Raw genomic sequence first — 20,552 nt, 5'->3', positions numbered from 1 at the left:
ACACACACACTCACAACCAAAGTGTTTAAAATAGTCTCTTGTAATGTTAGTGAGGAGCAGTAGGCTGTGTGGGTTGGTTGGCTGTGTTCTGTCAGAGGGGCAGTGGGGTTGTGTGATTGGTTGGCTGTGTTCTGTCAGCACCTCAGTATCACTCGTGGTCATGATGAGGCAGGAGGCCTCAGGGCTCAGCTGAACATCCCCCGTCAGCAGACCCACGTCACTGAACGTGGCCTTGAAGTCCCGAAACTTCTGATTGGACAGAGCCTTGATGGGGGAGGTGTAGATGGTCCTATCAGAGTACAGACCGTACGTCGGGTTAGGGTAAAGTCACGTCCCGTGATAGCAGACAACAAAGTACAGTGTTGGGAATATCGGGACTGAAAAGAAAGGGTGGGGGGTCAATCTCTGCTCGGTATAATTCCATTCCTACCAACCTGGTCATGTGTTTCTGGGATAATGCAATGGCATATTCTGCCACCACCGTTTTGCCTGCAGATGTGTGAGCAGCCACAAACACAGACTCGTGGGCCTCCAGCTTCAGAACCGCCTGCTTCTGGAACACGTCCAACTCAAAAGGCCACTGGGAGAGAGAGGGGGGGGGGGGGGGGGTTAGGATGAAGTACCGAGCCAAACAGTGACTCGTCCAAAATACATCATTTTTTATGAAACCCGGTATTGATATAAAAAAACACAATGCTAATCATCATAAACCCTCAACATGATATTACAAACCATGGTAAATTAGAGAGCAGTCTTGTTGCTACGAAATCATTCACTAAAGTCATCAAGGAATCAGCGGTTTTATCACACGTTATTCCCAGTGTCTGTTGAGTCAGTACCTTGAAGGCTGGGTTGGGGATGCGTTTGTAGAAGTCTTCACAGGGGGAGGTGATGTCGACTGGAATGGCCCATTTCTTGGTCTCCTCCTGGGCCGCTGCTGGCTTGGACACCCCCTCGTGATCCGGGGTGGAGACAGCTGCGGCTGGCGTGGGGGTGGAAACAGAGTCCTGAAACAGGAAGGAGGCTTGTTACTACTGAGCTGCATCTGGAGATGTAGAAGCACAGAGTTCGAATGAAATAACGACCTCTTGAGTGACGGACTGAGCTACTTCTCTGATGCTTCAGATGCTGGACAACGTTCTCCATACCTTGATCCCCAGGTCCTCGAGGCTGTTGGTTCTGGGGTAGTTTAGGAGCATCTCCACCTTCCTGGCCTGTCTCCTGCCCCTCTGGGTGCACGTCAATGATGTCATCAAAGGTGGACAGGAGGGACAAGAGGTTGACTGGTGCCTTTGCAGTTTTGGCATCTTTGGATTGGTTCAATAAGAGAGCGACATTAGAATGAAAGAGTACCAAATACACATGCCAGAGGGACAATATATGTTGTACATATGCAGCAAAACATGTACTTCTTACACACTTTTATCACTGAAGTCCATATCAGCTTTAAGTCCAGGGGCCACAGTGAGTAAATCTGAGGAAAAAGGAAAGGCAATTTCAACAACACAAGACACTCTTCTGGAAGTACTAGGTCAGCCAAGAAGCTCCCAAGATCCTTATTTCCTTTGTCCTTGTTTTATCTCACTGTTCTCAAAGTCTATGTCCTCCTCCAGGTCAGACTTCGTCTTGATCTGCTCCAGTGTGAGCTCATCCATCCCACCTAGAAGAAAGGAGAGAAAGGCAGAAAGAAAAGCCGAAAGAGAGAGAGTGTGAGAGAGAGAAAAAGGCCAATAGGACCTTACTAAGTGGCACACCACTACAGCCATGTATGACCGACACTGACACAAACGGTTCTGTTCCGATCAGAAGAGGGATGCTGAGCAGGACTCACCGGGCAGGAAGGGGTAGTTGGTGTTACTTCCTCTCAAGCTTTCAGATGGGGCTCCAGGCTGCCGTTGCAGAGAAAGAGAATTCTTTGATGAAAGACCTGTGTTCTCCAGCAGCACCTGAAAGAGAACCACATAGCAAAAGTGAAGGAGGAGGATTGAAGTGAAGGAGGGGAATTGTATTTAATTGTAAGACAGGAATGCATCTGCTAAAATGATTTATAAATTACATGCAACTTATACATTACTTCCAATCAACCAAAGACTGATCACTTCAGACACTTAACACAGCCCTTAACACTTGTCTACTTATAGCTGAATGAAGTTTTATTAAGTACAATTCCTTTATCATCAAGGAATGTCAAGCATTCATACAACACAAAGTACTTTTTTGTTTGACAAAAATAACAAACGTGTAGATTACTTTTAACATAAGTAATATAAAAAGACATACAATATAGTAATAATAAAACAAAAGCAATAGAGTCTATCTAGGAATAATATGTTGAATAAACGTTTGCGAAACGATTGTGTGAGCTACCTCTGTGAAGTCCAGAAGCATTCCTGTGGTGGGGTCTCTGACCACAGACAGCCCAGAGTGGAGGGGAGCGGAGGAGCAGAGGAGGCAGTGAGTCCACGTCCATCTCCCTGTGGGCCACCCTAAGGAAAAACAACAACACAACTTCCATAAGAGCTGGCAGTCAGTTCATATCAGTTTCATTCACTTTTTTAATCCCGAATGAAATTTGTAACAATTCCAACCCAATACAGTCAAGGGAAAGTGCCCCTCTACCGTATCAATATTATAATCAATTGTATATCTATCAGTGCATCATACTATTTAAAATACTAAGGACCATTTATAAGATAATTTCTTTATAAATTAATTTCTCTCAAATAAATGAATGAATGGTAGACGTCAAGCATCAAGATGCAATTTAGGCCACTCACTTCAGAAACTTCTGGAAGGCGGCATCTGTGTCATGTAGGGGGAGCCAGGCAGGGTCGCGTAGGAAGCGCTTCTCTACCCCTGTCTTTAGGTCCACACTGGTGGGGGGGAGGCCGTGGGGGAGCTGAGGAGAGAGGAGAGATAAACAAGATAATGTGGGGGAAATAGGGTAGAGAGATGGGATAGGACTGGTTCAAATGATTATGTGCTGCTGGTTAGTGCCGACTGATGGGGTCAAGCCATAGACAGTGTATCCAGACTGTCAACATGGTCAATTGTATCACTTTTTATCCATGTGTAGTTATCTGGTCCTTGTTATTTCAGGAAGGAATACATGTCACCTAAGCCACAAATTGCCATACTGACCGTGCTCAGAGGAGGTAAAGGCTGGTTCTTTGGCAATGGGTCTGTGATGAGCTCGAACCTGCCAGAGCAGCCCATCTCCAGCAAGGACATGGGTAGGTCTGTGGGCCCCACAGGGGGCACAACTGTAGGGCGAGAGGCATACTATAGTTTAAAAACGGGGGTGAATAGACGACTTTGTATGATGAATAGGTTCAATGATCAGTGTCGATGACAATAGAACTAAAGTCAAGTCTAGATGTGTCCTTTCTGGAACTCAACATTTTACTTGATGCCATTTCAAAATACTTTATTGGCTAACAAAACGAAGTCTATAAAAATGTTGATATACATTTTGATAATACATAGGTACTGTAGGTAGCTAACCTAAGTTAAGATTAGGGAAAACAGTGGCTAGCTAGCCCTGTTTAACACATTTGTCATGTAAACCTCTAGGTAATTTGTCAAACATCCATATAGGAAACTAAAAAGTCTAGAGGATGTTACAGTATGCCTGCATTAACCATTTTAATATATGTATCTACCTATTCTTTCCATGTCTCCTCCGCAAGTATAAGTTTCTGTGCAGCTGCAACACTGTCAGTACTGTGTCGCGTCGCGTCGGAAGTTACAGTTGTGATTAGCGGAAGTGTATTTGAAACGATACAACAACAAAAAAATACTTGTAGACAACATAATAATATAATACTTAGTGACATGCATCTATTCGTATTTTTAAATAGTACCTAATTTATTTATTTACTTGTATAAGACATTCTTACAATATCCTCGCCAGACAACAAAGACACTTTACGTCATATTCATGCGCAAGTGTTTCGTCAAGTTTGGAGTCGGGAGAAAACAGACTGTAGAGACGGATACACTGGTACTATATCAACATCATAACAATTCTCAATTTGTGTTTTGGTCTATGTGTAGTTGTGTAGTAAAATTAATGTATCGTATGGTTTTTCTTGATCATACCTGCTAACAAAACGACAGCGTTGCAAGAGGTTGTTTTCATTGTGAATGAGTGGTAATCGAGATAGACTAGGCACTATACTTGACTGGCTAACTAGATAACTAGTTAGAAAATTAACTAGCTGCAAACATATATTGCTTTTAAACATATACTTGTTGGCTAGCTACTGTTTACTGATATCATGAATTAATCTCTGTGTTCACAGAAAGGTTTGCCATGGTGGTCTTCCCTAGCTCTCTGACAGAGGAAGAGGAGTCGTTGCAGAAAAAATATGCCAAACTCAAAAAGAAGGTATCTAAATAGAAACAAACATCACTTTTTTCAAGAAAAAACTGCGATACCATTACTAATTGTAAAAAAGTATGGGTGTGGTATTCAGTAGACCAATAACCAGCCTATTTTCCCTATTTACAATGTATTTTCTCTCTCCTCAAGAAAAAAGCCCTAATGGCTTTGAAAAAGCAGAGTTCAACAAGCCAGACGAATCAGAGTGGTTTAAAACGGAGTATGTGTGTTTTCACTGATCATAGTTTTCTCTTCAAAATACAAATATTCATTTAAAATGATGTGCCTATTTCCATGGAATCCCTGCATATTAGCTTGTCTCTCACTGTGCTCTCTCTCTCCTTACTTTTCCTAGCCCTGTCAGACCAGCCTGTAGTCGACACAGCGACAGCTACGGAGCAGGCTAAAATGTTGATCAAGTCCGGAGCCATAAGTGCAATCAAGTCAGAAAACAAAAACTCTGGCTTTAAACGCTCCAGAACACTAGAGATCAAACTAAAGGTGGATACATGTGGTACAAGCATAAATAGTACATAACTGTCTTACGGGTATTACCCTTATGAACCAGCACTTATCAGTTCAAATCTGTTCTTCCTCAAGGACCCAGAAAAAGGCCCAATTCCAGCCTTCCTACCATTCCAAAGGAGCGTCTCCATTGATGAAGAGCTACCTGAGGTACTAAGATTACAAGGGAAAATCCTAATAACGGAATAGAATCCTCCTTTAGGGTTCAAATTTCCGTAGTATTTCAACATGGCGTAAAAATCTTTTCAGAAGATAACAGAATCTGTTCTCTTTTAAATTTTAAAATTTTTCCCTCTAGTCCGGCAAGAGAGCCAGCAGAAAATCTCTGTATGAGAGGTAACCCTAAAAGCTCTTGTGAATAATTAACGGCATCGTGTTTTCTACTCTCTGTTTCCTCTGCTTGGAAGTCAAACATCCCTCCTCCTAACATCTCTTCCTCTGCGTCAGCTTTGTCAGCCCAGGCGAGCGGGAGCGTTCCCGTGACGACGAGGACCCCGGTGTCGTGTTCACCAGCAGGGACGTGGACCGGGACAGAGAGCGCGAACGGGAGGTGGACAGAGAGAAAGACAGAGAGAGAGAGAGGGACAGGGAGAGAGATCGCGACAGAGGAAGGGACAGGGATAGGGAGCACGACAGAGAGAGGGACAGGGATAGGGAGCACGACAGAGAGAGGGACAGGAGCAGGGAACGAGACCGGGAGAGAGACAGAGACGGACCGTTCAGACGTGAGTCGCCGCCCTATCGGCTGCCCATATTTTATAATGTCATGTTCGTAATCCTATACACAAATTGCTTATTTTAATCACTGACCATAAAACATTGTATTTATTTCTTACTCTCCTTCCATGGTTTTGTCCTTGATGATCAGCTTTACTTAGTATATCACTATTCAATGGTCACTTGGATAAAAGCGTCTGCTAAATGAATCAAATGAAGACTTTCTTCTTCTGCCTTTCAATTCTCCTGTGCCAGGATCGGACTCATACCCGGAGCGGCGGGGGGTGAGGAAGGGGAACACAGTGTACGTGTATGGCTCTGGCCTGGTGGAGGACAGCCTGCGCTCTGCCTTCTCACTGCATGGCAACATCATAGACCTCACAATGGACAACCCGCACAAGTAAGACAGCACAGCGACAAAATACTTGATTACAGTGCAAACACATGGTTTTGAAGAATTGAACTTGTATGTGGTCGGTTTTTCTCCTACTCATATCCCTTCTCACTTTTACCTTAAGTTGCGCGTTCATCACCTTTGAGAAGATGGAGTCAGCGGATCAGGTGGTTGCTGAGGTGAGGCACTGTAGGCCGGTTTAGGGTCCTCACATCACTGTATCCCACATGGTATTCATCTGACCTGGAGGTGCTGCTGTCTCTCTCCTGTCTCTCAGCTGAATGGAAGTACAGTAGGGGAGATCCCTATCAAAGTCAGCATTGCCAGAAAGCAACCAATGCTGGATGCAGCTACTGGCAAATCTGTCTGGGCCTCGCTGGGTAAGTATCACTAGGTCGTACACCATAGGGTTGTTAAATTACCCAGCAAAAACGAAAATCCTTTTCTGAGTATGGCATCTGATCTATGTGCTAATTGTCAACAAATCGTATGTTTTCTCCTCTTCCCAGCTGTTCAGAACAGTGCCAAAGGTTCGTACAGGGACAAGAGGAATCAAGTTGTCTACAGTGAAGATTTCTTGTGAACCAGAGGAGTCTTGCCACCCTGTGGACCAGAGAAGAACAGAGCATTTTGTTTTTATTTCTCTTCTGCATTTTAGTTTTTGTTGTCAATTGTGTTAGCTATGAACTGCACTGTGTGTCAGTCTCATATTGTATGCTTTTTCTTTTGTGTGCTATTAGATGAGGACGAGGTCAACAATACGTCTGCTTTTGTACTCAGTTGTTTTGAGACGGTCAATAAATCACATCAATACCTTTTTCCGTTGAGTAGTTTGAGGTCCTTGTTTTGCATAAGAGTCAATTACACTTAGTCTGCCAATAATGTGACAGTGTCTATCTATACTAACACTCCCATCTTATTCATTTAGCAGATGGTTTAATTGGCATTTGGTTTTTCAGTTCATAACAAGAAACTCACATTGTTTAAAATCATTTAATAATAAATACAGAATATTTTATTGGTAAACCAGTGAATACTAGGAGTCTAAAGGAGGTCTCTAGGGTCTAAAAATAAAACAGTAGTATTCCCTTCATGACACACACACACACACACTCATCCTGTTCCAAAATCACACTTTAAATCCCAAGTAACATTTCATCCCCCACCCCCACAACACCAACAAGGGCTAGCTGATCTGCCTGTCTCTGTCTCACGTCGTCATGCCAGACCTCTCCGCCTCATTGAGAGGCAGCCCCCCCCCCTCCTTCCCCCTGCTCCCTCTGCTTCTCCGCCTGCTCGTGGAGAGAGTTCTGCCCCGTCGTCTTCCCGTGCTGCTCCTTCAGGTGGCGCCGCAGGGCGGGCTTGTGGGCGAAGCGAGCGTGACAGTAGGCACAGTGGTGCGGCCGCTCGCCGCTGTGAAGGTTCATGTGGTCGCACAGCGTGGACTTCTGGGTGAAGGTCTTGAAGCACAGCGGGCAGCTGTGGGACTTGGCCCCCCGGTGGACGCTCATGTGACGGTCCAGGTTGGTGGAGTGGTGGAAGTGCTTCCCACAGCAAGGGCACACGTACAGCAGGTGGGTGGAGCGGGAGTGGACGGCCAGCGAGTGGGCCGAGGGGAACGTTAGTCCGCAGTGCTCACATGCCACTGGCCCCGCGCCGCTGGAAGTGGACCCTACCACTGCCACGGACTCGTCACCCACTTCGTCCGTTGGTAAGGCCCCCATCTCCAGTCGACCTTCCTCATCCAAGCTATAATGGGCTGTACCACCAGCATCTCCAGGGGTGGCCTCCTCTCCTTGAGTCTCCCCGACCCTGAAGTCCAGCTGGGGGAGCTCGCCAGCCAGGTAGGCCGCCCTCAGTGCCTCCTGGCTGAAGTCCAGGCCGAAGCCCTGCCCCGTGATGTCCCCTGCGGTAGGAAAGGGCCACTCTTCTGGAAAGGAAACCCCTACAGACCTCCTCTCGTTGAAGGAGCTCCATTTCCTCTTCTTAAACCCCCTCCCCCTTCCTCTCCCCCGACCCCCTTTAGGCTCAGAGAGACGGCGTCTCAGAGCGTTGAGCCCCTCCCTCATGAATCCGCTAATACACAGATCTGTTGCTGTTGAGGCGGTGTCTTCCCCTTCTCCCTCTGCCCTATCACCCTCCACCATGATGCTGTCCGTCCCCAGGTAAACATGCTCCTCCGTGGGGTCGGCTTCGTCACCCTCTGCCTCTCTTTTGGTGACTATCACCTGCCCGGTCTCCTGAATGTACACCTGGTCGACACCATAGTCTTCTCTGGACTCCTCATCTTCTAAGATATTCACCTGAAACAACCAGACACTAGGAATGAGTGGTGCAAATTTGACCATCATGTTAACTGCTGAACATTGCACTGGCACTAGCCAGACAGATGCATCCATTGTTTTGCAGGTGAACACACCCACACCTTTATCAGGGAATCATCCAGTGAGCCGCAGGTATCGTTGGTTGTCTGGGTATGTGTGTCAGTGGTATCACCCGGGGACTGTGCAGAAGAGGAATGGTCAACAGGTGACATAGAGGGAAGCGAATAGCCCTCCTCTGTTTTTATGCTCTGAAAAGAAGCAAGGATTAAAAAAAGAAAGATGTAAAGATCATTTTAGATTTTTCAAAATGTAGGTTATTTAACAGTTCTGCTGTCAAGTTAATATTTGAAGATGAGGTGCACTTAAACATTTTGAGAAATGGCCTGACCACATAGGAACCCTTATTTAATAAGCTATATCACAAAGCTAAAGTATAATCAGTAATCTAAAGACTTTTCATTGAATTTCCACGTCTGAAGGCCATCACAATCGGGATCGTAAACTGCATTCAGTCAGCTGTTGACTTCAAACAACCTCCGAGGCCATGAGATGATCATGTTGAAGACTACAGCTCACCTGGGGTGGACTGGGGTTCCTCGGGCCATGAGATGATCATGTTGAAGACTACAGCTCACCTGGGGTGGACTGGGGTTCCTCGGGCCATGAGATGATCATGTTGAAGACTACAGCTCACCTGGGGTGGACTGGGGTTCCTCGGCTGCATGTATTTGTTCAGGGCTCCTCGACATCTCTCCACAACGTGCTCCATCTGCAGGTAGCTAGCGGCTGTCAGGTAGTTCACGATCTCCTTGTGGCTGAACTGCAGCACCCCAGTGTAACAGGACAGGAGCAGATCCCACAGCACACTGGAACTGTGAAGCACTGACACCTGGGAGGGGGGGGGGGATCTGTCAGGTAGTATGCTAAATATGTCTGTTGGTCACAGTACTAAATGTGTTCAAATATTCTATCATAATGTTTTGCTGCTGTAATATGCCTCAAACTATGTCTGTGTAACACTGATAAGAACAGAGCCAACGACTATAGCACCATCCCGGGCCGTTGTGACCTTCTGGAGATCTGGATGGAGAAGTGAAAGTATTAGGCTGGCATCCCCTACCAGGAAATTGGATGGATTAGCCCAAACAACCCAAAAACGGTGTACTCCTGTCTAGCTGCCTCAGATATGAAATCAGCCTATACAGAATGACTGGATATGCTATTAGTGGATGATGTTATCCCCTATACTGTATTAGGAAGGCTACATATTGAGACTTGTTTTAGACCATGGGTTGTACCTGTAGTTTTGAGGAAGGGTTGAGCAAGAACTGATCTCTGAGGAAAGGAGAGCAGGCAGCCAGCACCACCTTGTGTCCCCGAAACGTCTGGCTGCCGCTCGCTACAATGGTGATATCACAGAAGTGCTGCTTGGACCTCAGCGAGTTCATGTGCTTCAGGGTGGTGTCACCGTGACCGGGCAACCGGAAACACAGCATCCCCATCTTCACAGTCTCTGGCAGAATATGTGTGTGTGTAAAATCCTGGAAGAGGTTAGATAGAAAAATAGGGATGGAAAGAAAAGAAAGGGAGGGATGAAAGAAGGGGGGTGACAGCAAAGTTTTAGCGAAACAACTCAAATTAAATAATGGCAACCTACTTTGTAGAAGAATTACGTAACACATGAAATAACTGAAAAATGTTCTAGGCTATGTTTCCTTGTAATTTCCCAAAAGGACTTGCTTTATTGTTTTGAAATGTAGTGCCAGTCTAATGCTAGGCCTTCCTTGTTGTATCGACACTTTAAGATTAAACTAAGCAGTCGTTCCTTAGCATTACTTTACATGTACTGTAGTTGGTTGGCTAGACAACCTAGATTTAAAAGACATGTATTGTTAGGCAGAATCAGTAACCAGGTACGTTACTAGTAGCAAGCTAGCTAGCAAGCTAAAACACAAGGGGTTTCTCTTGTCATGCTTCTGACTGGCGTTAAACTGTTAATAACTGTCGTCTAGCTTTTCAGTTTCTTATACATGTTTTAGATGTGTCGCTCATTTCAATCTACTTACCAGTACATACAAATTTCGTTCGATAACTTGTTGATGTATTAGGAGCTAAGTTAGCTGGCTGTGTTTACGTTTGGTCTGAAAGGACATTTTACTTCCCTTATTTTACTATGGGCTGACTGTGATTCAGTCCTTAATTCGATTTCCCCGTTTCGTTTTATGAGTTCAGCGGAATGAGACTGATGCAGGACCAGCAGCTACGGTTAACAGGGCACGGCAGTTACAGGCGGGGCGTGTCACGTCGACAACGTGCAACCTAACCTCCCTGCGTGCAATGAACGCAACTCTACGTGAACTACGTTGAATGCAAAGTGAAAACATGTCGGCATCCGAGGAATCGATTAAGGTATAAAGATCATCGTTCGTGAACTCTAGTTGTGATCTAGCTACGCTCACTGTTAATAAACTACCAGCGTGTTACCTCAAATGTAGGAAATGCATAACCACTTAAAGTCAGAGTAGTTTGCCATTTGCTCGCGTGGAAACCCTTCTTTGTACCAGCTAAAGCCATTCAAAACGGATGCTTGAACAATTGTGAAGCTGGCTAGTTCTAGGTTTGCAATGGGGTTCAGTTCACCTAACTTCGGCTTATGTATTTCTATGCATTCATGTTTTTTTCGAGTTAACCGTTAAGTTGACAAGAGTTGGTGCATTTCAATTGCACCGTACGGGTAATATCAAAACACAAACTTGTGGTTTATTCTCTAGGAGTCGACAGAGAGCGATGAGGTTGTAAATGAATCCGAAGTAAAACGTCCAACCACAACGGATAAAGGTTTGTGAGCTGCGACAAGTGCTTTGCAAGCTTTGTAATTTCGTTACGGCCATTGGAAGTTAAGTTTATTAGCGACCGTTTAAATTCACAAGTAAAGCATACTGGAGTGTGTGTCTGTCTCCAAGGTGATGCAGGTGACATTGCAGCTGTATCTACCGATAAGACGGGGACCATGGGCGAGTTGGCGTCTTTGTTGCCTTTGCAGCAGCTGGAAACGCTTGGAACCAAAGCTGTGGAGGAGAGCGAAAGACTAGCCTCTCCTTCTTCTTGCACGTCTGGCAGGGAAGCCACAGGTAGAGTACCGATAACACGCAGAGTAACTGCCATAGGGTCTCTGTGTCCCTCCTCTCTGTATCACTTACATCCATCATCACTCTCCTTGACATGTCTTTGCTCATCTCCCCGCTTACAGGTCAAGCAGCCAAGACATCCACCTGCCCCTCTCTGCTCTCCCTCTCCTCATCGTCCTCAGCCTCCTCTCTTCTCTCCTCCTCTCCTTTGTCCACAACCTCATCCTCCCCTCTTGTTCGAGCCAAAATGAGTGTCTCTGGTCCGGGCAGTAGTAAGGCTCTCCTACTACCTCCTTCATCCTCTCCACCTCTCGTCTCTGCTCCGCCAACCAAGGTCCACCGTGCTCGCAAGACCATGAACAGACCACCCATATCACAAGTGAGTTTCCTGTTTAAAACCTAGAACGCTGACACATTTTATAGACAACAACTGTTTCCACCCTGATGACCTGACTATTTGATTTTCAGATGAGGTGCATTGAGTCACCAGTTATGCCAGTCCAACCTTCAGAGCCCACCATCAGCTTCACCACAGACAATGATACTGGTCAGACCCATATCTTTTAAACATTTGGGGGGGGGGGGGGGTCTTGGAGGTCTACTGTGTGGGTAGACGACACAACTCTTGAGTCTGGTGTGTGTAAGTATCTTTTTTTTTGTCTCTCACTCCCCACAGCCAAAAGGAGAAGGCTGGGCCTGGCCTCGGAGACCACACCTGAGAGGGCAGAGAATGTTCTGGAGAAAGAGAAGAAGGTAAATCCAAGCATGCACATTAGTAAAGGACTTGTGTTTAATGTATTTAAATGGAATTACCTGCAGTGCCTATTTTTTTTACACCTCAGACAAACCATCTGGCCCATGGAAAAGGTATGGAGCTGGTTGCCACAGCTACCTCTGGTCAACGACGCAACTGGTTGGAAGGTGCAGATGAAGAAGAGCTTCTCTCCTACAAACGTCACACCAGAGATGACACAGGAAATAAGGTCTGGCACTTCATCCACACCCATCGCCAACTTCTTCAAATCCTATACACCTATTATTAAGTGTTTTTTTTATGACTCAGAACACAGTGTGTGGCCTGTGTTTCATGTTTCTTCTTCTTTGTTCGCAGTCTGAAAATGGGGGGGTGGTTAAAAGGCTCCATGAAGGTGGTTTGGAGGAATCGGACCTTGTGAGTAGTAGAACTAGCAGTTCATAGCCATTTTTCAATAATCAGTTTGGGAAAGCATAATGAGAGACATTTCTACATATATAATTTTTTTTCTTCCAATATCGCAAGTCTGACAAACGAGCCACCTCTCTGCAACAGCCTGCAGATTGTGATCCTAAGAGGAGGGGCCAGGGCAGCAAGGGGCGGAGTGAGTCGCCATGGACACACCCAGGGCGGGGCAAAGGGAGAGAAAGAACTGAAGGGGTGGAGACAGTGGGAGGTGAGTGACAGATGGGACTTCTTAGCAGCCTGTGTGTGTGTGTGTGTTTGCCAATGAAACTCCAAAGAAATTTTTGCAAATGTGTGTGTCATGAATATCACCACTTTACTCTACTCAGTGTGAGTGTTCTCCTTGTGTGACTGCAGGTTCTGCAGCTGCCACTCCTGGAGGGAACAGTGACTACACAGAGGTTCCCCTGGGGGCTCTGGACATCTCTGCTGCCGACAGTCTCACCCTCTCACCACACCACGGTGGGTACATTCTACATGAACCTGCCTGTGCTGTTAGCTTTCCAAGTCTGTCAGCCTGTGTGTGTATCGCTGTTTGAGAAAAGGCCTTCAGCTGTGATATAGGATAAAGGGAATCCTCTCAGATAAGTGGTTGTGGAGACTGTACTGTATGTGTGTAAAAAGTGTGTCGAGGGCAAAGATGCGGAAGTGTATGTGTGTGTAGAGGGCAGTGATGCTGAAGTGTGTGTGTGTGTGTATAGAGGGCAGTGATGGTGGGGAGACAGAGCGTCTGGAGGAGCTCCCGCTGTGTAGCTGCAGGATGGAAGCGCCTCGTGTGGACGGGGCCAGCCAACAGGCCAACAGACAGTGCATGGCCACGGAGAGCATCAATGGAGAGGTACGCGCGTGGGTCTGTGTGAGAAGCTACGACCTTTGTGTCCGAAATCACAGTGTGGGGCTTATGAAGGTGTGTTTGTGTGGTGTTATGTGTAGAAAACGCCGGGTAACAGGGAAAACTCACTCGATCCACGCGTCCCCCGTTTAAGTGGTTACATTTGGTCTCCCTCTGTGTCTCTCAGTTGGTGGGCTGTACCAACATCATCGTCAAGAGGGAGACCATGCGTCCGTCCAGTCGAGTGTCCCTTCTGGTTTTGTGTGAGAGTCACCGGTCGCATATGGTCAAACACCACTGCTGCCCTGGCTGTGGATACTTCTGCATAGCGGTAAGACCTGTCACTGCTTGCTGCTCTTTACAATGTTAAAACACTGTCCACTGTCACTAAACAAGTATAGACTTCTCTAAATTCAAGAATCTGTCGCCATAATTGATCCATGAGGCGTTCTGGGGTTGTCATGTTTACATTTACATGTGTGCGTTGAGCAGGTGCTTTCATCCAAAGTGATTCCCAAGTACAATGGTCCAAAAATATGTTCTAGAAATCCTAACCATGACATCCCCTGTACCATCCCCTTTTAGGGCACCTTCCTGGAGTGCTGTCCAGACCATCGCATTGCCCATCGCTTCCACAGGGGGTGTGTGTCTGTGCTGGGGGGTGGGCGTGCCAGGGGGATGGGCACGGGCATGCTCTTCTGCCCCCACTGTGGCGAGGACGCCTCCGAGGCCCAGGAGGTCACCATCCCTCCCTCCGCCGCGGCGTCGGTGGTGACCACCTCAGCCTCCTCGACCACAACGCCGTCCATCCCGCCCGCCGTCCCCCCCGCCCTCTCCCTGGCAGCGTCCACGGGGGCCGTGAAGAACGGGAAGAGGCCCGAGGGCCCCGTCAGGTGAGGGATTGGCCGACGGAGGGATGACAGAGGGGATGAGGAGGGTGAGGGGTTTAGATTTCAGGTGTGGTTCTAACGGTGCAGGGTTAGTTTGGGTTTCCTGTACTATACCCTGTCTTGCCATCATAACTCTCTCTCCCCTCCACCCCTACCTCCCACCCCCTTCCCCCAACTCTCCCACCTCAGTGCCCGGATGCGTGGGCGTGGGGTGGTGAAGCGGGACTCTGAGCTGCAGCCGAATCCCCAGCCGCCTCCAGGCTCAGCCTCTCCAGAGGGGGCGCCCCTCCCAGCGGAGGGGGGAGTAGACAGTGTGGGACCCTCCATCTGCCTACCCAACGGCAAGCCTGTCTGCCCCAGCGCTCTTCCACCAGGGCCCAGCAGGGCGGCGCTACAGAAGGCCTTTCTCACCCAGGACACAGAGAGGTAGGAGATTATTTGGATTTGTTGGAATTATTTGGTCACTCAAAGACTTGACTTCTAGGAACTTTGGGATGATGTTCCCCCCCTATACTAAGGCCTCACTGCTGTCGATATTTCGGATGGAGTTCTAAATTCATGTGCTGCTTCTCTTCTCTGTGATTGGCCAGGAGGAAGAAACTGAGGTTCCACCCCCGCCAGCTCTATCCAGCCGCCAAGCAGGGGGAGGTGCAGAGAGTTCTGCTCATGCTCAGTGAGTGCCTTCCAAATCCCTGCCGGATCATGAACACCACGTAGGTGTCAGTGTGATACTAACTCATCCATTGTATGTGTGTGCCAGTGGACGGCATAGACCCAGCCTACCAGGCTGACTCGCAGAACAGGCGCTGTGCGCTCCACGCCGCAGCCCAGAGAGGCTTGCTGGAGGTCTGCTACATGCTTGTGCAGGTCTGGGGCCTCATCATCTACACCCTGTATTATCATCCTATGATCAAAATGACACAAAATAAAAAAATGGGACCATGTAGGGGAGTATTTCTGCCACTTCCTGTGTTGCTCAATGGCGTGCAAGGTGCCAAACCACAGTAACGTCTGTGCTTGTTGTCTGTGCCCGCAGGCGGGCGCTAAAGTAGACGCCCAGGACAAAGCCCTGAGGACGCCACTCTTGGAGGCCATAGTCAACGACCACGTGGAGGTGGCCAGGTACCTGGTGCAGAGTGGAGCCTCTGTCTATCACACGGTGAGTCCTCTGACACACACACACCTGGGGGACCACTACTTGAGTTCAAAAGCGAACTCCCGCTAGCACTGGTGTAATGCTACACAGGGGGAGTCAGGAGATGTTGCTACCTGAAATAACCCCCTCACCCTCCTCTCTCATTCTGCTTTGCCTCTTTTCTTCTTTGTATCCTGTCTTCCATTCTGGCATTATAACCCCCTCTCTCATCTCTCCCCATCTCCCTTCCTCCCCTCTCTCATCTCTCCTCCTTCCTCTCCTCTTTCCTCTCCCCCCATCTTTCCTCCTTCCTCTCCTCTCTCCTCTCTCCCTCCCCTCTCTGTCCAGGAGGAGGATGGCTACACTGGGCTGCACCACGCGGCCAAGCGGGGCAGTCTGGCCATCGTGACCCTGCTGCTGGAGACGGGACAGGTGGATATAAACGCACAGGTGGGGGAGAGCGAGTGGGGAACGGTCTTGGGCTCTAGACAGGGTGGCAGCATCAAACAAGTCAGTGTGTGTGTGTGTGTGTGTTTTATCACTCTGTCTCAATGTCAGTGTCGCCTGCACTGTGCCTCGTGTGTCTCCGTGCTGCAATTGTCGTGCAATGTGATGTTATAAATGTATATTTTATAATAGAGAATATAAATATTTGATTCTGTTACCCTCTTAAATCAGATTATAAACAGTGCTATACGTATTCATCTGTCAGTAAATTAGACGTAGATATGATGCTTTCTTGACTACCTGCAACAAGTTCCTTTCTGTTGGGTCTTAATATTGATTGCTATGGCAACAGCGTGTTATAGACTTCATAAGCTCAGTGTTGCCCTCTATGCCCCCCCCTATTCCCCCCCTTCCAGGACAGTGGAGGCTGGACCCCCATCATCTGGGCTGCAGAGCACAAACACGTGGAGGTCATCCGAGCCCTGCTCAACAGAGGAGCTGACGTCACCATCAAAGACAAGGTCAGTCTCCGTCTAGCCTGACTGAAAGGCAACTGTGTGATGAATGGGCAGAAGACAAACTCAAATCTCGTTCACAAGGCCGTTCTGTTTGAATCATGGGTGAGGACGGCAGAGAAGGTGCTTACTAATTTTAAAATGTACGATTGCATTGTCTCTGTGTGTGTGTCTCTCTCTCCTTCCTTCCATCCATCCCCGGTCAGGAGACGAATGTCTGCCTCCACTGGGCGTCGTTCGCGGGCAGCGTGGAGATCGCTGAGCTGGTGTTGAACGCCGGGTGTCCGCTCACCTCCGTCAACATGCACGGGGACACGCCCCTCCACATCGCCGCCAGGGAGGGCTTCCTCGAGTGTGTCACGTGAGTGGCCCTCGCGCACGTCAATCACGTCCACATGGTCCCACACGTCTAATGGAAAGGGAGCGACGCGGTTTAGCCGGGCTCAGTTGGTATGCCACGTGACGAGAGCGTTCCCCTCTGTGCCGTCAGTTTATCAGACTGTCGGTTTGTTCTCACTGAGGGTGGACTAGGGTGGTGGCACACAAGGGGGTCTAACTGATTCATCCAGCAAATGTTGTGGGTGTGAATGTAAGGTTCAGAGCTATGTGCCTGTGTATTTATTTAGTCTCTCAGGTCTGGTCTGTAAGCTGCTTAGGGTGACCAGAATCATGACCCTAAAAAGGAGGACAAAGGTTCAAAAAGGAGGACAATCCCCAAAAATGATATTAAGGAAGAGTGCCCGGCAGAACTAGCATTATCCTTGTGCCGTTGCATAGCGCAGGCATGCCGCTCTAAAAGCCCCTTTCCCCTCACTACTCATGTCTATATGAATGCGACAGAGCTTACAGAAGGCATGATATTGATCTTTGCTGCTTTTAGTGGCAAAGTGGAGTTCTGAACTCCACGTAAATTTGAAGGAGTTTTTTTTTTTTGGCATCTGAAAGCCTACGCGAGTGGTATATTGCAACTGGGGGCAGGAAGGATAAAAAGGAGGACAAAAGGGCGAAAAGGAGGACACGCAACAGCAGTCCGGACAACGGGCCGGAAAACCGGACTAAAACCGGACGTCTGGTCACCCTAAAGCTGCTGTCTGACTTCCTGTCTCCTGCCTCTCAGGCTCTTTCTGTCCAGGGGGGCCGACATCGACATTATGAACAGGGAAGGGGACACGCCTCTCACCTTGGCGCGTCCTGATTCGCCAGTTTGGGTGGCGCTCCAGATTAACAGGAAGTTGCGGAGGGGGATAGCCAATCGCATGCTTCGAACGGAGAAGATCATCTGCAGGTCGGTGGTTTTTTCCTCTAAGCCGGTGCTGCCGAGTCAATCCAAAACAGACAGCCAGGGAACCAAAAGAACCTTGTTTTTCCTCTCTTCCATTCAGGTCAGTTTTAACTGTCCCTCCCTTTCTCCTGTCCCCATAGTGACGTGGCCCAGGGCTACGAGAACGTGCCCATCCCCTGTGTGAACGCCGTGGATGACGAGGGCTGCCCCTCGGATTACAAATACGTCTCGGAGAACTGTGAGACCTCAGCCATGAACATCGACCGCAACATTACACACTTGCAGGTGGAACGCACGCTTCTCTCTCTGAATCCTTTTATCAAGGACCGATAGATTGGTACTCGACTCATCCCCAAAGGGGAAATGGCAGAATGAATTGCATGACACGTGCTTCCCTTGGTCCTGTTCTCCCAGCACTGCAGCTGCACAGATGACTGCTCCTCCAGTAACTGCCTATGTGGACAGCTCAGCATCCGCTGCTGGTATGACAAGGTGAGCGTCGACCCCCCATTCTACGGACAGTTAACCAAGCTCGTCGGTGATTGGTTCACGTGTTATGCTCGTCATCCGTGCATACGTTGTGTATCATTTGTTGCATGGTTTGTTTTGATTAACTGCTGTGTGTCATTTGTGTTTGAACTGTTTCAAACACATCCAGTGTTCAGACGCTGCTACGGCATGGCCGTTCCCCCATGGGAACGTCCTTATGTGTGTATCTATGTGTCTGTCTTATCTAATGTGGGCTTTGTTATGACTCTATTCTCTAGGACCAGCGGTTGTTGCAGGAGTTTAACAAGATCGAGCCTCCTCTCATATTCGAGTGTAACCTGGCCTGCTCCTGCTACCGCACCTGCAAGAACAGGGTGGTGCAGGCTGGCATTAAGTAAGAGCTGGGCGGTCAATGCCCTGTATGACGCACGCATGCAGGCTCTCTCTCTTTCACTCTCTCACCTATCCACTTAGCGCTCTCTGTATGATAAATGCGCACACCCATTATGACACATGCATTTAGTCATTTAGCAGACGCTCTTATCCAGAGTGACATGCTCAATCTTGCCCTCCTACCTACATCCTTTTTCTCTTCTCTCTCCCTCTCCCGCTCTCTCTCTCTCTCTCTCTCTCTCTCTCCCTCTCTCTCTCTCTCTCTCTCTCTCTCAGAGTGCGTCTGCAGTTGTACCGGACAGAGAAGATGGGTTGGGGGGTACGGGCTTTACAAGACATCCCCCAGGGAAGCTTCATCTGCGAGTAAGTGTGTGTGTGTGTGTGTGTGTGCACACGTGTGTTTGTTATCCCAATAGCTGCGTTGTTTATGGTCTCTCTCATCCGTCTCTCCATAGATATGTTGGGGAGCTGATCTCTGATGCAGAGGCTGATGTAAGGGAAGACGACTCGTATCTCTTCGACCTGGACAACAAGGTAAGGCTTTTTGTCCTAGCCGGTGTGTTTTCCAACACAAACAAGACCTAAGACACCTCATGTATTCACACAGAGACGTTGAGATAAGACATTGAGCGGCATCTTTTATTTCTCTCACCAACCCTCTGTCTCCCTCCACAGGACGGGGAGGTGTACTGCATTGACGCTCGTTACTATGGCAACATCAGCCGTTTTATCAACCACCTGTGCGACCCCAACATCATCCCGGTGCGAGTGTTCATGCTGCACCAGGATCTGCGCTTCCCCCGCATCGCCTTCTTCAGCTCGCGGGACATCCTCACAGGGCAGGAGTTAGGGTAAGGCAGGCCCAGGACATCCAACATAGGTGTTTGTTCCCCAAGTTTCCAACAAACAGAACCGATGCCCATGACACCAAAAGTCCAGGCTCCAAGGCTCAATCAGGGATAATAACTTTTGTTGTATTTATTTTTTATACCGTCTTTGCATCCTCCTTATATTTATCCTATCCAAATTCATATAATCAAGGACAGTCTTCAGTACTGCGTTCTCAAAAGGTTGAAACCAGGACTAGAACTTTCTTTGCATGTTAATATTTTTACCTTTGTGTTTTATAGGTTCGACTATGGAGACCGATTTTGGGATATTAAGAGCAAATACTTCACTTGCCAGTGTGGATCAGAGAAATGCAAACACTCTGCAGAGGCCATCGCCTTGGAGCAAAGCAGGCTTGCACGGCTGGAGGCTTGCCCAGAATCAGGATCTGACCTTGGGCTTACAATGCTAGGAAACTCCTAGGCATCGCTTGAGGCCTGTAGCATGTTCTGTTAGCTATTTTGTCATGTTACTTTAATTTCCCTGTCAGTGTGTGCAGTTACTGTTTAGATGAATCGCACAAGTGAGGCCTTCATACCTTTGTACGGGACGTGAAAGACTAGGACAATAAATACAGTATATCTTTACTGTAATGGTGCTCTGCTCTTTTGCAAGAAAAATCATTCAGTTGCACAGCTATACTATGAAATACCAGGTGTGCTAAGGTTTTTGCTGTGCCAAATAGCGCAGTGTATTTTATGGAACTCTACAGGAACACATCAGTCCACTGCTGTGAAACTCATTACATTATGGAACTAAGGGTTGCATTAAGGTCATATTCAGTATGTCTGCTTCATGTTTTTTTATATATATATACATGCATTTGTTTTGTTCAAAATGTAATAAATTTGAGTATAAATTGGCTGTGGAATGGGCTGATCTTTGTTCTATACATTTTCTATAAAACACAGACTTGGTTTTGTAGCCTTGGCAAACGTGTGGGGCCAACCTTCATTAGAATATAAAGGCAAGATACATAATAATGTACTG

The 20,552-nt window shown here is 47.7% G+C and overlaps 4 protein-coding genes across 7 annotated transcripts in view; 2 read left to right on the top strand and 2 right to left on the bottom strand.

The window, feature by feature from the left end:
* The window catches only part of skiv2l (SKI2 homolog, superkiller viralicidic activity 2-like), a 6,811-nt gene extending 3,057 nt beyond the window's left edge, over positions 1-3,754 (bottom strand). The window contains 13 exon segments of the mRNA XM_047019686.1: positions 7-289; positions 435-580; positions 840-1,007; positions 1,149-1,217; positions 1,219-1,307; positions 1,421-1,474; positions 1,586-1,660; positions 1,832-1,946; positions 2,368-2,451; positions 2,453-2,486; positions 2,778-2,899; positions 3,142-3,263; positions 3,663-3,754. Coding sequence (XP_046875642.1) covers positions 7-289; positions 435-580; positions 840-1,007; positions 1,149-1,217; positions 1,219-1,307; positions 1,421-1,474; positions 1,586-1,660; positions 1,832-1,946; positions 2,368-2,451; positions 2,453-2,486; positions 2,778-2,899; positions 3,142-3,263; positions 3,663-3,675 — 1,374 coding nt within the window. The 5' untranslated portion in view covers positions 3,676-3,754.
* A 144-nt stretch (positions 3,755-3,898) lies between these two features.
* Positions 3,899-6,838, top strand: nelfe (negative elongation factor complex member E). Its single transcript, XM_047018703.1, has 11 exons — positions 3,899-4,003; positions 4,305-4,390; positions 4,535-4,604; positions 4,740-4,885; positions 4,985-5,059; positions 5,208-5,245; positions 5,357-5,634; positions 5,882-6,026; positions 6,145-6,199; positions 6,298-6,400; positions 6,530-6,838. The coding sequence occupies exons 2-11, from the start codon at positions 4,316-4,318 to the stop codon at positions 6,601-6,603; spliced, it is 1,059 nt and encodes a 352-aa protein (XP_046874659.1). The 5' UTR covers positions 3,899-4,003; positions 4,305-4,315; the 3' UTR covers positions 6,604-6,838.
* Positions 6,839-6,935: 97 nt separating this feature from the next.
* On the bottom strand, positions 6,936-10,586 carry LOC124466799 (zinc finger and BTB domain-containing protein 12-like). 2 transcript variants are annotated; one of them, XM_047018672.1, is made up of 5 exons: positions 10,411-10,586; positions 9,643-9,885; positions 9,039-9,233; positions 8,446-8,523; positions 6,936-8,323 (listed from the first exon to the last, which is right to left on the bottom strand). In XM_047018672.1, the coding sequence occupies exons 2-5, from the start codon at positions 9,844-9,846 to the stop codon at positions 7,259-7,261; spliced, it is 1,542 nt and encodes a 513-aa protein (XP_046874628.1). In that variant the 5' UTR covers positions 9,847-9,885; positions 10,411-10,586; the 3' UTR covers positions 6,936-7,258. The 2 variants fall into 2 exon arrangements, with proteins under 2 accessions (XP_046874628.1, XP_046874627.1); XM_047018671.1 differs by having other exon boundaries at positions 6,938-8,323; positions 8,446-8,592; positions 10,411-10,585.
* A 103-nt stretch (positions 10,587-10,689) lies between these two features.
* On the top strand, positions 10,690-20,424 carry ehmt2 (euchromatic histone-lysine N-methyltransferase 2). 3 transcript variants are annotated; one of them, XM_047018632.1, is made up of 28 exons: positions 10,690-10,753; positions 11,116-11,182; positions 11,308-11,475; positions 11,595-11,851; positions 11,941-12,019; positions 12,149-12,225; positions 12,315-12,455; positions 12,584-12,643; positions 12,782-12,902; positions 13,049-13,153; positions 13,393-13,529; positions 13,711-13,854; positions 14,109-14,416; positions 14,603-14,839; positions 15,004-15,086; positions 15,174-15,280; positions 15,450-15,572; positions 15,897-16,058; positions 16,412-16,516; positions 16,717-16,871; positions 17,628-17,795; positions 17,933-18,077; positions 18,207-18,284; positions 18,560-18,675; positions 18,951-19,037; positions 19,130-19,208; positions 19,350-19,525; positions 19,805-20,424. In XM_047018632.1, exons 1-28 carry the CDS (start codon positions 10,712-10,714, stop codon positions 19,983-19,985), a joined length of 3,708 nt encoding a protein of 1,235 aa, XP_046874588.1. In that variant the 5' UTR covers positions 10,690-10,711; the 3' UTR covers positions 19,986-20,424. The 3 variants fall into 3 exon arrangements, with proteins under 3 accessions (XP_046874588.1, XP_046874589.1, XP_046874587.1); XM_047018633.1 differs by having other exon boundaries at positions 12,752-12,902; positions 15,897-15,998; XM_047018631.1 differs by having other exon boundaries at positions 12,752-12,902.
* The last annotated feature ends 128 nt before the right edge of the window (positions 20,425-20,552 follow it).

This window comes from Hypomesus transpacificus, chromosome 4 (genome assembly GCF_021917145.1).
Source record: "Hypomesus transpacificus isolate Combined female chromosome 4, fHypTra1, whole genome shotgun sequence".
Classification (NCBI taxonomy): Eukaryota; Metazoa; Chordata; class Actinopteri; order Osmeriformes; family Osmeridae; genus Hypomesus; species Hypomesus transpacificus.
Note: the sequence above shows the minus strand (reverse complement) of the source record. Positions and strands in the feature narration are given on the sequence as shown.